Source organism: Dermacentor albipictus, chromosome 7, assembly GCF_038994185.2.
Source record: "Dermacentor albipictus isolate Rhodes 1998 colony chromosome 7, USDA_Dalb.pri_finalv2, whole genome shotgun sequence".
NCBI lineage: Eukaryota > Metazoa > Arthropoda > Arachnida > Ixodida > Ixodidae > Dermacentor > Dermacentor albipictus.
This window is the reverse complement of record NC_091827.1, coordinates 42,123,269-42,140,294: the sequence shown is the minus strand read 5'-3', so window position 1 is coordinate 42,140,294 and position 17,026 is coordinate 42,123,269. Positions and strand designations below refer to the sequence as shown.

The window sequence follows — 17,026 nt, the reverse complement described above, 5'->3', positions numbered from 1 at the left end:
TCATGCAGGAGTCCAATGGTCCGTGGGCGAATCCAGTTATATTGATCATGAAGAATGATGACTCATGGCGATTTGACCCGGTATACTGAGACGGCGGCACTTGCTTCGACTAGTGTAGCCGACGTTTCATCTTTCTTGCTGTACTCCGTGATTCTCCGTCACGGGGCTCCACGCGTTGTGGTTAGTGATTGTAGATGGCAGTTTACTGCGCACGTAGTTGAAGAACTACTACATCTTTGTGGATGCGATTACCGGCACTCGACCCCTTACCACCCTCAAACGAACGGCCTCACTGAGCACACGAATTATACCCTGCCCAACATGCTTGCCATGCACGTATCCACAAATCACAAAAATTAGGATTCGACTTTACCATTTGTTACGTACCCTTACATTACTGCCATGCATGAAGCCACAGGTTACGCGCCTTCCTTTCTTCTGTACTCGCGAAACCCCCAAAGCTTTATCGACATATCCTTCCCTGGTCTCCACATTATGACTCTTCCATAGGCCAGACTTTATGTCGTACCGAAGGAGCCCGTCGACTGGCCCACCTCCAGACTCTCTTTTCTCAAGATCGTGCGAAGGCTCGTTACGACACTGGACATATGCTGGCCACACTTGTTCCTGGGGAGCTTGTTTGGCTTTGGACACAGGTATGGAAAAAAGGGGCTGTACGCAACATTTATATCACGATACACCGGCACATACGTCATAATGAAACGCTTAAGTAACGTGACATGCGTAATCACAAGAGTGACTTCGAACAACCGGCGGTCACTTAAAACGCTAGTCGTGCACATCGTTCGACTCAAACTGTGCCACCATCGGGCAACATAACTCACTCGGAAAGCTTCGACTGCCCCCGGAGAAGCTGTCACCCTGCACGACACAGCCGAAGGAAGAGAAAGTAGAAGTGTGCGGGTGGAGCTGGCCGGCGGCCTGTTGGCATTGCATGACCGTCCTGTCCCTTGCTCTGGGTTAACCATCGATCATCTTGTAAATAAACCCATCCCCATCCATAACAGTATACACTTTCTTTTTTAGCCAATATGGTGCTTTTCCCGGTGAAGCTCCAGTGGCTAGTGCAGTTGGGAAATGAGTTCCACAGTCGTTTTCAAAACTTTGACGTAGCCTTCTTAAGAGCCCTGAAGTGTGGGCACTGTAGTTATTTCCTTAGCGGCTAACTCTGGAAAGCTGATAGTTTCCGAGGGGGGCGAGTCTGAGCGCAAGTACTATTCACGCGCTGTGCACTGATGCATTCAGTGAATATGCGTAGACTACAACGTGCGTGTGCCACGTCATTTTCATTAGATTCTTGTGAATATTTGTTCGTCGTTAACTTTCTCGCGTATTTCTCCTGCAAGATGGCGTGGGTAACTAATACTTGCTACTTTATTTATTATCGTAGCATTTTATTGTATACGCTGGAATCATTTTTAATTAGCCTCTATTTTAGCACACATTGTAATTATTTGCAAGCAAGATAGTTCATTTAGAACAAAATTTTTCTGGCATATAATAATTGTTTCTTGCGGTAAATTTCTGCTTACGTTAGGGTTTGTGTACTTCCTGAGCAAAGAACCGATATTGGCTCCGGCAATTGAAGCGCAACTCAACCTTATTTTAAAAATCTTTACCAGCGCATCTGAATATACTTCTCATATGCTGGAAGCCAGCATTATTCTAGCATGGAGGCTAATATTGAAGTTTCACGGTCGTTTGCATACTGAATACTTAACCCGAACGTACAACCTAGATAAACGCTAAATGCATACTAGGTTCTGTCAATAGATTTTCAATAAGTTTAATGGTGAATGTTCGCCTTTTTTGCGTGTCGCAGACGAATGAAGTATTATACCTTGCAGTTTCACACCGCAACCACTCAACGATGCCTACTTTTGTGTCATTACTCTAAATTTTTACCATATCCAAATATTTCGAAGGCACAAAGCATTAGGAGAAGTTCTTTTTTTGTTCATCACAGTTTGCATTTTGAAGCTTTCTAGCTGACCGATGCTATCCACACAATCTTAGCCAACACTGCCGTGACGATTTTCCGCAGCGTGAATTGACCATTACATTAAATGTCGTAATTCACAGTCATGACAAGTTATAATGCTGGAGGTCCGTAAAGAAGCAAAAGTGAGTGCTTGGAAGCCGGCAATCTATCGAGTACCACCAAAAAGCGTAAACACTGGAAGTGTGGCGCTGTAAAAAAAAACCGTAAAAAGCATACATGCCTTTTATGTTCACTCTTTCAAAGAAGCACTTACCTCTCTACATAAGGCGACACTTTGCGCTATACGGTGCTTCGCGCATGACGAACTCTAATCGCAAATGATTATAGTTGAATCCTTCTCTCCCTCTAAGCGCACATCTTTGTTGAACCTCTAATTTGGTTCGCGTTTCATATGACCCCTTTGCCAGCATTTGGTCACTCTATATCATTCGTGACGTATTTCCATCGCTCTAAGAATTCCATGCGCCCATTCCAGGGGTGCAGCTCCGCCTAGGTGGTGATAAAAAGAAGCAGCTCAGGGAGCTCGGTGACCACATGGTGCGGCGATGGCATGCGAAAGCGAGCCCATTTTTACGAAGGGGCCGTCCATCTTTGTTACGACCCGTCCGAGCGCAACAGCTTGTGCGAATGGGCCTCGTGTGCATGCTTGCGCGTGACAGGAATGGCTGCGTAAAGAGAAGAACACATTTTGTTGCGTGCGCAACTCGAGTGAGTCAGCACTTCGGCGGTGCTCGTTCGTACAGCTGCTGTGAAACTAGTAGCACTTAGCGCAGTTTATGTATACGTGTACGCTGATGCAGGCTCAACAACTTTCCCTAAAAACAAGTTTTCCCGAGTTTCTCCTTCAGATGTGGCCGCCTCCTTCGTATAATATGATTTGATGCTTTTTTTTGTGCCCATATGCTTTTTATAAACAAAGAGAGCATTGCGCATTCTATACTATGTTCTTAGTATATGAAATTCCTATATGGGCGAAAATTTAGCCCGATGCTTAAAGTCTAACACCTTTTATTTATTTGCATAAGCTGGTATGATCTTGCAATCAGCATAAAAAATGGAGGCTTTGGTATAGACGTCTGACATCCTTTTTCACTTTATTGAAAAATAAGGAAGGTGCGAATATCATGATTGTTTTTTTACATTTAAGTATTGCGATTGAATAGTACTTACAAACTGTTTTCCTTTCCTTCTTGTGACCGTTACTCGACTTGTAAACGAGGTCCTCGATTTGTCCCAATTTTCTCGCTGATTCCATAGGTGATGACCTGGAATGTGGTCGATTTATGGTGTAGGCAACATGCAACGGTGTATCGGCCAGGTGTATGTAATTATTACCAGCTATTGCACGGCGACTGCGTTTGAATCGGCGATCTACTACCCACGCAACACCACACTACCCTAGCCATCACTCCCGCGGTTGGTATAAACGTAAAACGAAATTAATGCCGAAGAAATCGGATGGAGTGCACCTGTTTCAATGGCGTGTGGTGGTCAAAAACCACATCCGTCACGTCAAGGTCACAGGATCACGTTACACTAAAGGCACCTTGGCATTTCTTCAATTCTTATTTTCCTTTTGGTTGGCTAACAAATTGCACTTTGATCGCAAATTTATTCTTCCCCTAGAGTCTTCTCTGGGAAACAATAAATAAAAAATACCATGATAAGCCCACATATTTACCAAGTATACCATAGGGGAAACTACTAGCACTTACTAATTGAATTAAATAAATCCTAAATGATAAGAGCACCACACGCGTAATGCGAAGACATGGGGTCCTTCCCCACTTGCGCCAAGTTGCTTTTTTCCTGCACTGTAACTGCCCATAATTATATATGGGGTTTTAAGTGCCAAAACCACTTTCTGATTATGAGGCACGCCGTAGTGGGGGACTCCGGAAATTTTGACCACCTGGGGTTCTTTAACGTGCACCTAAATCTAAGTACACGGGTGTTTTCGCATTTCGCCTCCATCGAAATGCGGCCGCCGTGGCCGGGATTCGATCCCGCGACCTCGTGCTCAGCAGCCTAACACCATAGCCACTGAGCAACCGCGGCGGGTGCAACTGCCCATAATCCATCATTTCATGAAATTATTTAGTAAGTACAAGTCGTTTCCCGTATTTATTTATCTTTATTTACAGAATACCTACATCGCCATAAAGGCATTCCGTACGGGGGAACAAAATATAATCAGTAATACAGAAAAGCTTTCGGACAGATATACTCACAAACAGAAGCACTACAATAGCTGTTAGAGAAAGGCATGTTATCCTTCGTGTATTTGTTGGCTTCTCATGATAGGATTAATAAAAATCGGGGCCCTCGGTTAACCCTCTTTCTTCTCGTTCCATGAATAAAATAAGTCATTTCCATTGGCTCTGCTCTCTCATTTGCATCCACAGTCGTCGTCACGAGGTTGCTACCTGACCTACAATCGCACCCTTCGATTTCCCGTTATTCTCGGTTTAGACACCAGGCGCTTCAGTCGCAAATTAACGGCGCTTCTATAAACATTCTCCTGCGCCGTCTATATGCCAGACTAGCGCATGCGCAGGAAATTGCGTGAAACTAACGCAACGGCAAAAAAGAATAACTAAGCGCCGCGGGCCAGGTTTTATGGCGGTACAGCGGAGGCGAGCACACGCGGCAGGGTGGGTTGGGAGGGTAGAAGCTGTTGCGAGTGCAGGTTGACTATGAGCCAGGCGCTCTGCAGCGGTGAGCAAGAGAGGCCGTGCTGTGCCAAGATATCACGGCCTTTGCGTGCGTTGTGCGCTGCCCGGGTCCAAATTGCGTTCCTCGTTTAGTAAACCGAGCGAGAACCACCGCGTGGCTCGTGACTTGTGCAGGCGGCGATGCTCCTCGTCGTTTACCTGTTGGCCAAAAATACCAAATGCCCGCACATCCTTCTTGCACGCTTGCGCAGAAATGCCCGACGGCGCGGGAGGATATGGAATTAGGTTAGCGCTGGTTTGTGGGTGGATTTCTCGTTTCCTACCTGTAAGGCCGCCCGTTTTCTTGTTACGGCGTGTCTTGCAATACTCTCACGTAACACCGGACGGGATCCTGGCTCTTTTGGGAGACCGATTTAAACGGTACTTATAATAAATACTCCGCACTAACCTAGCATACAATAGCTTGACAAAAGAAGATAGGGCGGATGGTAATGTAGATTCATGATTTCCTCTGGCTAAGAAAACAATGGCCGTAAAGGGAGTGTGCTCCTATAGCAGATATCGCCAACTTTCTAGCACAACAGTTTTAATGCGACAGCAATATATTTCCCACAGCGCGAAACTCCGGCGTCGTCGTCAGAGGCGTCACCGAGCTCGCCATGGCGCCAAATAGTGGCGGAAGGCGGGAAGATTAAAAATGCGTCAAAAAGAAAAAAAATGCTCGAATAGACTTTGATATTTCTCAGGGGGGTTCCTCTAAACATAGTAAATTTATGACCTTGAAAAAGAAATTGTACACTTCGTGCCGGGTGGGAGTCGAACCCAGGTTCTCTGGTGCGAGATGAGCCCGCTTCCCGGAAGCCATGGCGGCTCTACACTTCTGGCTTACTAAAGGTGTGGCCTAGGGCGTGCGTCATTGGCCACGTGACGGCGCAGACGATGGCGAGGAGGTGGCGACACGTCACGAGTGTATAAAATGAGCGAGTTCATGAGGCTCCGAGGCCTACAGACGGTATAATGCCTTCGCCTTCTCTTACGTAAGCAGAGTTAAGGTGGTATGGTATGGTATGGTATGATGAACTTTATTAATGTCCTGAAGATCAACCCTTAGGTTGACGCAGGCGGCTCCCACGTCGGGACAGTAAGGTTTAACCTTACCGCCGTATCATGGGCCTTCTGGACGGCCTGTACTTGATCGGAAAGAACTCCACTGTGTAGGACTCGCTGCCACCAGTCTCTCTCCTTGTCACAGTCTGTGAAAGTCACAGGACACTGCCAAAGCATGTGATCCAGAGTAATGATGCCATTACACTTCTCGCAATTGATTGGTATCTCTCTTTCAGGATATATCTTGTTAATAAAGTTTGGACTTGGATAAGTTCTTGTTTGCAGCAATCTCAGAGTCACCGCTTGAGCTCTATTGAGCTTAGCGTGTGGCACTGGGAATTCCCTTCTGTTCATGTAGTAATGCCTTGTGATTTCATTATATGTAAGTAATTGGTCCCTGTTCTCCACCTGTATATTATTAAGGTCCTGGTCGCGTAGTGCACGGATAGTAAGCCCTCGTGCAGCTGCGTTAGCCATCTCGTTTAAATTCTTCCGAGATGGATCGACAGACCCCATGTGCGCAGGAAACCAGCGGATTTCGATCTCTTGGCTGTCCAACTCACCGATCAGCTGGGCAGCCCTTTTGGTTACAAAGCCATTGGTAAAGTGTCTAAGAGCCATCTTAGAATCGCTGTAAATCTTCGTCCACTTATTATTCCTTAAAGCCAATGCTATCGCTACTTGTTAAGGTGGTAGGGTAAAAAAATTATTTAACTCTGAAGCCAGGATTTAAATAACTTTTTTCCTGTAGAAGCATGTCTTATTGAATTTAATAAACTACTTAAAGTGCTGAAAATGGTTCATTTTTTTTTGGTGGGTAATTTTTGTCAATAAATGCGATGAAAGTGCTACTTGCACCAGCCATGATAAGTAACTAATGAATAGCTGAATTGAACGAAGCTTCGAAATATATGTCGCTAAACGTGGGACTTTGTTGTGTACTAGGATAAATGCAATGTGATAAATATTGAGGAAGTAATGTTCGCAAGCGTAAGCAAAGTGAGAAAAAAATTGCCAGTTTGGACCAAATTTATTTGCAAAATGAGCTGTAAATGCAAAAGGTTTTCGTTAATGTATTTCACTTCCGTTAGTTGCACACACTTCTATGTAAGGAATTAATGAGCACAGTTCTATATCAATATATTATTAAAAAAATATTACCAAAGTTTGTATAACATTAGGTGGAGCAAGATCTGGTCTAGACAAAAACGTAAACAAATCTTAAACCATGTGATGGTGGTCAAGGCAACACAGAGGCCTAAGATGCAGTAGTTCATAGCTGGATCCACCCGGAGATGCAAGCGCTGTAATCTCGTTTTGTTTGTGCCGCTGCTTGATGACCACGTAAAATGAGAAAATAAGTATTTTGAATAATATTTAAATAAAAGTGATAGTGCTGATTCTCGGCTTCACAATACGAAGGTATGGCTTGGAAAAGTCCCTGCAACTCCGAAACCAGTTATGATAGGAAGATAAATATTTTACAATATGTTGCGAAATATTGCGGCATATGCAAGGAACAAGAATCTACAAGAAACTTGCTTTTGAAGGTGGCCTTGAACCTTGCCTCTGCCAAATTTTATTCTGCATAGATCATTTTGCCGCCTAATTTTCATTCTGCTGCAAACTATGCATTGTAATGGGGTAACCTTGAACGCAAATGTACAACTGCTCTAAGCGAACATTGTGGCGCTGGCATACTATACGCTTGAAACAAAAACAAAACATAAAAAAAGGATTGCTATGCGCTTTGTCAACGAATATGTGCAAAATCAAAGGCAGGTCGTCCTACGTATTTCTCTCGAGGTTCAATGATTGCAGCGGTGCATTTCCATTATTTGCAAAATTCAAAATAGTGGTTTTAGGTTTGAAGCAAACTGAAGTAGTTCATTTTGTTTTACAAGTGTAACTTCATTTACAGGAACTGTTGAAATGCTAACTATATTTTCTTGATGTAAACAGCCTGGGTGAACACTCTTGAACGTGCTCTTTTGGTGCCATGTAGATGTATGTGGCGCCGGGCATGTGACGCGAACAAGCTAGCCTCTGTTACACGGCCGAAAAGTGTGAGTTTTGTTCATTTATTCTTTATAATTGCCCCTCGATGCGCTCTTTTTTGTGTTTTTTCAATAAACATGCTGTGTCCAACTGTAAACTTATTGAACTGCTAGCTGGGCTTGGCGTTTCATGAGCCTCGTGTTCCTGTCGTCTGCCTCATGCTTGTTATCTCATTTCTGCGCCACTTGGGATTGTGAGTTCACAAGTGGTGTTATTGGTGACACGACGCGAAAGCCCATGGTCGAAGGGTCATAACCGCGGAGAACCGAGGTGTCCGTTGACGACGGTCGTCCGTTGTGTGCGTCAGTCACCGGCGTAGGGGCGAGGTGTGTCGGTAGGCCTACACGTATGCCCAGAGCACGCATTGATATCAGGTGTTCGGGCGCTTCGTATAAGTGCATCGGGTGGTAGAAACGGTGCCCCGACAAAACTTGTTACCCTATGTCGCCAGAAAGTTGACCGGCCGGTCGTGAAATAGGGAAATAAACTACTAATCGAGGAAAGTTGCCGGCGGAGACACGTCAACTTACCTCAGCGTTTGCTGCGACGGCTCCCCCCCCCTCCTCCATGTTAATAAGCGAAGCTTTCTTCGCCTCCTCGTTCAACTTTTCCGTCACTGCTGCTCCTGCCTGTTCGATTGCCGTACAGCCGTTGCCGTAAACCTGAGTCATACTGCCAGTAATGTCTTGTTCATGACGTCATCATTGTATTATTGTCATTTCTGTTAGCTGGAGGCTGCAGCACTGACCTACTGACTGGCACCGGCCATACTACAAAAACGATATAGTACAAAATAAGGCACCACAGAGTGGAAGGTAATGTGCCTAAGCGCTGACATGGGCTTCAACACAAACACGCCGTAGCTTTAGCGCTTCCATCGTCATTCTATTGTCGTAATTATATTCTCATGATTCCATCGTCATCATGTCATTGCCATCCTTCCTCCGTCATCACGCAGTCGCTGTCGTTGCGTTGGGCTAGCGTCATCATCGCACCGCCAGTTTCCAGCTGTCTTCCTCATACCGTCACCGTCGATTCACCGCTGTTCAGTCACTTTTGTAATTGCATCGTTGTCACAGAGTTGCCGTCAGCACTTGTAGTCATTCCGCTGTCGTCATTTTATCGTAGAGATTTGAATGTCGTCATCGAATGGTGGTCACGTTTTTGTCCTGACACTGTTATCGGCATTCTATTTCTGTCATTGCCATTGCATCGTCTTCATCCCGCTTTATCGTCGCATTGTTATTGTGCCATCATCATTCTAGATCTGTAGTTCTCTTCGTCACACTGTCGACGGTGTTCACCCATCGGCTTCATTCCAGCATTGACATAACTTGTCGTGAAGCCTTCGTTTTCATCTCTTTGTAGCCACATCATCGTCGTCACTGCAATATCGTCATCTCGTGCAAGTCATGCCACCGTTCTCAAATTGTCGTCGCTATGACAATGACGTCACTGTGTCAGCGTCATGCGTCACATGTGTGTTATTGCGCACAACAAGTTTATGTTGAGAGAGGCAGTTCCCAGTAAAAAGTGTGTTCATTTGGGCCGTGTAGTTTCTACTTACAAATGGTCGCTAATTAGCAAAACGGTTCTTCCACAAGCAACACTGCAAGCTTCCGCTGAATCAATCCGCATGGCGCTCGGTATCTGACGTCTGACCACCAGACATTTATGACTGCCAGACGTCTCGTCTGGCAATAACAGACGAGACGTTGTTAATGATGAGATAGCGGTTGCCCAAGTAGGAGCCGAGTGCTATCTAAGTAAATAAGTTCGCAGCTATAGGTCACACTTGAAAATTTTGTTTCTTGTTTGTATGCCTCTGTTTTCTTCTCATTGCGGCTTTTTTCTTGAGCAATAAAACATCATACGGATCTGACTGCTCAGAAGCAACACATTTGTCTAAAGTTCTCTAAAGCGGTAGACTTGGCTGCACTGTGCCTCCAATCAATGACGCCGGATTTGAGATAGCTTGCATCTAAGCATGCGCATGCGCACTGATGGAAATGCAAGAGCACATTGCATTTCCGGTGCCTTCAGCTGCCATATCCGCGGAGCGCACCGCATGGCCGTTGAGCAAAACTTTTGTGGATCGGGCTAATTAGCTGCTGATTCTGGCAGCTCGATCAATGGCTCTGTATCGAAAGGTTTATTAAATTTGGTCGTGGTACGATGTAGATGTTGCATACTTAGTAAACAATCCGGAGGAAGAAGTAACGTGTGATGCAATTTGTGGCAATGTGCTAACGAAAAGCATAATTGTGAACAAAAATATCTTAATACTTTGCAGTTGTTTATTTATTTATTTATTTATTTACTTATTTATTTATTTCTAGATACTGCGATCTTTTACAAGATCTTAGCAGGGTGGGAACACACAAGTACATTCATACAAACATACAGTTCAAGCAATCATGCCGACGCTTCAATTCAACATGGCAACAGGACGAAATGCATGAAGAAAGGAGCAAATAAAGTATGTGCGGTTGAGTCATGAATGCAAGTGCGCGTGCATGTGTTAGCATGGTCCCCAAAGTTGTGCGCAATGTTGCATGATCATTTTAAGACTAAACAAGAACATGTTGATAGAGAACACGTAAACCTTCTTAATTCACAAGTCACTCTGTACTCTTACACATGATTTAACTAGTTCGCTGGTGATGCTGGTGGTATGCGATGCTTCTTCCCAGCGTACGCAAATAAGCATTTGCTCCACGGTAACTTTACACGATTGCTTGAACTGACTGCCGTTTTCAAGAACTTTGATTCCACGCTACATCAAAGACACCTATTAGGGCGAGCTCTCAAGAATCGCCTATGGCATAAATATAAATGAACCTGCAAACTGGGCAGTAACGTTTCTGCAGTCACAATGAAAACAATAAAGAAACTGATGATTCCCTACGGTGTACGTCGAAATGAATGCCGATTTCCGCGAAGTGTGGCAAACAAACCATCGTGGAAGCAAACCACTCTACAAACTTGTTCCCAAGCTGAACTGGCGAGTTGAACATTCCTTGGGATGGCGTGTAGTCATTGCTGAGCAAACGTTTGCTTGTAAATTTTCTCCGCTAATGTCGTCCAACCTTAACGTACGAAACGAAAAAAAATGAAACTCTCGCGCCTAAAAAGTGTTGAAGAAACGTACGCCTTGGGCTCGGTGGGTGATTTCATAGTGCGCAACAAAAGAAAAGCTTTACTTTCGAAAAGCAGTGCTGCATCGTAGGCCTCGGTTCTCTCGTTAGGCACTTCTTTGATCTCTGGAACCAAAATGCGCTTATGTATTCGGGAATATAAAGGCAAAAACACCGGCAAACTCTAAGAGGCCAGGAAGAGAAGGAGGCTTCCGTTTACTTGCACTTTTTCTCTTACGAGTGTTTTTTTTTTTGCAGGTTTCAAGTAACAACATGTTTCAGTACTTATTTTTTGTTTCTCTGTAGGACGGCGTCAATACTTGTTCTCTGGCTGTTTGGGCTTTGGAAATCACAGTCTAGAGAACTCGAACTAACACTTTATTTTGTTTATGCAATTTTTTGTTTCCGGTAGGGCCTAAATTCTTCTGCCAGACAATGAGCGGTACGCAAAACTGCGCTTTGATTTCCGTGCTCCCGCATTGAGAGAACCTTGCACTTGCTTGTGGCTCTGCGCGTTTACATCAAAGGACAAATCGAAGCCACTTTGCTTCAGTAACGATGGGTGGGTTTTCTGCGTAGGTATTCGGGCCCCACATTTTTCACCGTGTCCTATACTTTGTCTGAGGATGGCGATGCGCTGGCGGAAGTCCTTGAGTTCTAGAGAAGGCATCAGTTAGGTGTAGCGGAGAATAAGTAGACTAAAAGAGTGTACAATCAATTTTCTCTATGTTATGACAAAGAACCATTGTCACAAAAAAGTCTAGTTGATGTTTACATCAATGCAGTGTTATAGCACTCGGTGTTTTTTATAGGAAAGGCAGCGGCCAAATGTGCTTCATAAATGTCAGCAGGTATTATTAGGCGAATACAAGGAGTGTTCTCTCATAGCAGAACATGGTTCGAAAAGGCGGCAGTAAAACCTGAAGAAATATGTTTTGTGAATAAATACTTCTGCAGAAGAAAGATAAATATATAGCAGAGCTTATGCGGCTGGCAGTTCGATAACCATACCTTGCTGACCCGTTTGGACGATTCAGTGGCGTTAAGCCTGCAGTACCCCTAAAATCGCAAATATTTTAGACGATACATATCTCATATTACTTTTATAAGGTAATCTTTCATATTTTAAGCTATGCGATACAATGCTTAACTCACATGGGCTAAGCCTACCGGAATTACAGTCAGGAATTTAGCCAAGCTGCGAAGAGTTTCCAAAACACGTAGGAAATACCGTAAGATGTGCGCCAGTGCTAACAGGCTGCCAAACGCTCTAATCTGCCGACCGCGTATACTATGCTAAGAAAAAATAGAAAAACAAACTCAGCGACAATTAAGAGACTCCTTAGCCCGGAATGTGAGGGCTGCTGTAGAAGTGTTTTCAATTCGCAGTATATTGGCTGGCGTCGGCTATCGGTCTCGTGCGGCACGGAGCACATGGAGCCAAGCGTGCAAAAGAAGTAACACTCGAGCACAATGATGGCGGCATGCAGAATCAGCGATCGTCGAAAATCTGATCTACGGGTTAAGCGCGTCCGCTTTTATCCACGACTCGCCGAATGTTCCAGTGTAACCGCTGGTGTCCACGTGGCATCCAGACAGTACTACACAATTCGCGTCGCACAGGCGATCAGACTACAACTACAATGGCGCCATCTCGTATCTTTGCGCGGCCCTCTGCTTTCCTCCTCTACTTTCCACCTCATGCTGTCACTGTAGCCCCCTACTGCGCTTTCCGCCTCGCGTTCTGTTCTTTCACCTCCGGCTTCGTCCCGCGTTCGCTTTCATTTTTCGCTGTGCTTGTCGTTCCCTCGGTTACGAGGTACAACGCCGACTCTCGCCGCAGTAGTGGACGCTTAAGAGCGGCGCCCTGAAACATGAGAAAAGAAAAACTGAGGGACATTTTCACCAACACACTCGACGTAAACGATTACTATACGAAACTATGGCACAAGACACAAAGTGCTGCCGCAGAGGAGTGGCAACAAATGGGGGCGAAATGGATCTGCAAAACGAACAGAACGAGCGATTGTAATATGCATGTTCACGTGGAGAGCGAGCTTTTCTAGAATATATGCGAAAAGCAACGTCGATGTCCAAAAGCATGCGAGGAAAGAGAATACTTCGAGAGAGATGAATGAGGAGCAGAGATAGAACCATAATACCGGGTCCATAATTACTTTGTTTAGCGCAAAACAACGGGCAGACGCTCTTTGATCTTGTACATTGCGGAATATAGTTTTTTTTGTTTAGATTCTGTCACATGAGTGCGCTCTTGTGATCGGATGTTGGTCGTTCCCGCACATGGTGCTCACTGCGCATGTTCTTCTAGATTCTGCTGTCTATAAAGGAGTGACGCAATAAAATGATGTCAGCTGAGCGTAGCGCCTTGTCCTGGTCATCTTTTTGTGTCCGTTGTTTTGCGCTAAACAAATAATAATAGATTCGCACCAACTAGCCGGCCAACGCATTGTGCATGATAGCGGTCATCGATGGAGGGGATCTAGATGAGTGGCAGTTCAAGTGGAATATGAAACATTAGCATCTCTAAGAGTCTTACCCCGATGTAGAACCATACGGAGTAATCAAAATGAAAAGAAATAAATAAAGAGCAGTTACCGCGTACGCTTATCATGCTTGTTGAGGCCAATGATTTGCGGTTTTGATTTCTTGTCAAGAATAGTTCGCGAAAAAGGAGAAGACCTGGTTTTTATTATTCAGATGAGAAAGACGCCGCTCATTTGTGCTGTCTGTGAATAGCTTGTTTTGATATTCCCACTCTTAGAATATTTACTCGAAAAAAAGCTATATAAAAATAGGGCAACCATAAAACAAGCGTGAATAAAGCGAGTGCTAAATTTCGCAATAACGACTGGGCAGAGAGTAGTCGCGACTTGCAAGGAACCGAAGCATGGCAGAAAAGAGCAGGAGCATACACCCACGCACGCTCGCTCGCAACGCCGCCACAGCGCAGTGGAGAAAGTAGGACAATATGCGTGGGCGACTCCATACACGTATGAGAACAAAAGCAACTTCTCTGATCTAGACGATCATCAATCGATACCCTGTAGGATGTAGGCTGCGGAGAAGGAAACAGAAATAAATAAATAAAAAAGTGTAAGTGCACTGTAGGATCATCTGTGACCCAGACGGTTACGCCAGACTCCGCGCAATTGTTGGATGTCTGCAGATTTGCCATCACGTTGGTTTCCATATTTAGAAAGAGAGGTGGTCCTAGCTATCACGTTGCCCTTTGAGTTATATTGTGATAGTACCTTTGCAGCGTTCGGTTTGAGAACTCTGCGACGGATGCATCGTCTTGCTGATTATTCTGGCTGTGGGGTTGGGCGCAGTTTTAACGCGATAGCGTTAAGGAGCTCGTGTCGCAGAAAAGCCGGTGTCGTCGGCGTCGGGTGTCGGCGTCGGCGGCGTTGACCGTGAGCGATAAATCACGGCAGGCGCTTCATAAATAAAAAGCAACTTCCAAGATTGGCCCGGTGGGAATCGAACCCAGGTCTCCGGAGTGTGAGACGGAGACGCTACCACTCAGCCACGAGTTCGATGCTTCCAAGCGGTGCAAACGCGCCTCTAGTGAATGCGGTGTTGCCTTCGAAACGAGCCGTGGAAAGTTATACTGCGGTGTATATCGGTAATTATGAACATGTAACGTACAGAAGTCACAATTACACGAGTTGCGAAGTGCGTTTCCGCTGCATTTCTTCTGCGCTTTCCGCACACGCAGAGCCATCTTGCGGCAAACACAGAAGACCCCCTCCTCTCAATGTACGGCGCTGCCCCGACAGGAGGCGCGCCGCGCGCGCATTGGGACCGCTGCCAGGCGCGTCGCGGGACTCCCTCTCCCCTGACGACGCTTCGCCGTGCTTCCGGTTTAGATTACTATCTATCTCTCTGCCCGTGCCGATCGTTTCCCCTCCGAGACACCGAGTTCTTTCGTTCGTTTCGTTCGCTCAGGCGCACGTTTCGTTGCCGCGCCCAACGCTGCGTTGCTCGACGCTCACCGCGTGATAGGTGGGCGCTAAGTCCGATGCGGGGCGCATCGTAAGTGATTGCTGTGCCGTAGCGCATTGTCTTATACCCCTTGGCGGGTCGACGGGAACGCTGTCGCGTCCCACTCTTGAAGGCGAAGCTTAAGCGTCCTCCAATTTTTTCATTAGCGTCTCTCGTCTACCGCTTACTTCACTATGATCCCTTCTAATACTGTCGTTATCACTACGCGCGCAGAGAAGCAATTCTTCCGCGAGAGCTTTCCCTCCGCACGACGCCGTGGTGAATAAGCGATATTGCAATTTTATGCCAACCAGAATTTGTTCTCACCATTTTTTTTTCTCGTAAGGCCATGCAAGTAAGAAATAGAACCACGAGATGTATTTTCATTGCTATGAATGTGGTTTACACACGTCTCTTTAAAATACCAAACCAGGACAAGCTGGAAATGATACCTCTGTTACTATGCATGTGGTAAACGAAATGTACAACGATAGTGTACAGCTGAAGTAGATATATACACCTGTAATAGAAATTACATCTTTTTTGTATGTTGCCAGACCAGAAGCGCTGTTAGAGCAATTCCATATTCTGGTAGGAGGTTATGCCTAGTAGTCGTAACGTTGTTACCGTACATTTATGACGAAGAGCTCAGGCACATACATAAAAGTGAGTAAAAATCCTTCTCTTGCGTGGGTGAATGTAGACACTCACAAAGTAAAGAAATCCTTAATGATGGGGATAACCGTGAGTGTAGTGGTAGGGGCCGAGCGGAATCACAGTGCTGAAGTCTAGAAGCAGGGTGGGGGGGAGTACAAGTTGTTTTGTGCTACGGCCGTATAAAAGAAATGAAGCTCCAAGTAACGTATACTTAGAGCTAGGTATAGCGTGAAAACAAATGCGACACTAGAAAGAAACAACCCACATATAAAAAGCTTGTTTATTGTCGAGAAAAATGGTCGAACAATACCTAGTCGTCCGGTAAAAGGGACATGATTGTTCTTGTTTCTTTCACTTATTTGACTCTTTGCAGGATGGAGTCATTTTGTGACATTTATAGCAAAGCTGCTTCGTCTCTCCAATTACCCACGACCGCTGGTTCACTTTTGTAAACAAGTGAATTTTGGGTAAGACCGGAAATTTCACTTTCTAAGCATATTCCCTCAAGTAGAATGCTGTGTTGCACTAAACGTTTTATTATGCCGCGTCAATGAAGAAAAAATGAACTTCAGTTGCATACGTTGCGGTTGCCGGGAAGCGTGAGAAGCAGTCAGGGATCCTTAAATGCTATCGCGCTCTCCACTGTTGAAGACGAAGCATAAGCATCCTCCAAGTTTTTGTTGGCCCGGGGATCGCCATGGAATAACAATGGCGGGGTCCTGAATGCCGGCCCATTTGGAAACACGATGGGGAAAAAAAAGGAGATTGTCTCAACTGGGCACCACGAACACTACTTTATAGCGATCCGTGCCGTTTTCCATTCTTATTTTCTGATCACTTAGCCCAGCGAACGCTTACTGCCAGTCATAACGGTGTTAGAGCCAATCACTAAGCGAAGCTATCTGATATTTGATGCGGATTTTTACAAAACATGGCCTTGTTTGCATATTACAGCAGTCTCGTTGTTGCGAATTTCATGTTTTTCAATGCAATATAATTTACGGTGGCAGAACCTCTAGTTCGGGCCGCCATACAAGCGTTGTCAAACCATGTGCATGTTTGAATAAGACTTGCAGAGGAATTCGATGTAGACTGGAAAGCTGATTAGACGAGGACGAAAGCGTCCGTTCTCGTCTGTTCTCTGTGTGTGTGCGCCAATAAGAACTACTTTCCCACTGGTGACGGCAATGTTTGCAGAAAATGTATTCAACACTCGGTGCTGTAGCGCAAGCCAGCCATCATGTTTTAGCAGCAGTGAGACAAAGTAACCTGCAGCAATACTATTCATATACGTGACATAGAATTCTTTGGCGGTCTCAAGTATGAGGTCCGGCCGCTGTTTAAAGGTTTTCGCTTATATTTCA

At 45.2% G+C, this 17,026-nt stretch overlaps 1 protein-coding gene across 1 annotated transcript in view; it reads left to right on the top strand.

The window, feature by feature from the left end:
• Positions 1 to 16,114, top strand: part of LOC135915271 (uncharacterized) — a 279,129-nt gene extending 263,015 nt beyond the window's left edge. Inside the window, exon 4 of the mRNA XM_070521202.1 lies at positions 16,036 to 16,114. Coding sequence (XP_070377303.1) covers positions 16,036 to 16,053 — 18 coding nt within the window. The 3' untranslated portion in view covers positions 16,054 to 16,114. The remainder of the gene's footprint in view (positions 1 to 16,035) is intronic.
• Positions 16,115 to 17,026: the final 912 nt, after the last annotated feature.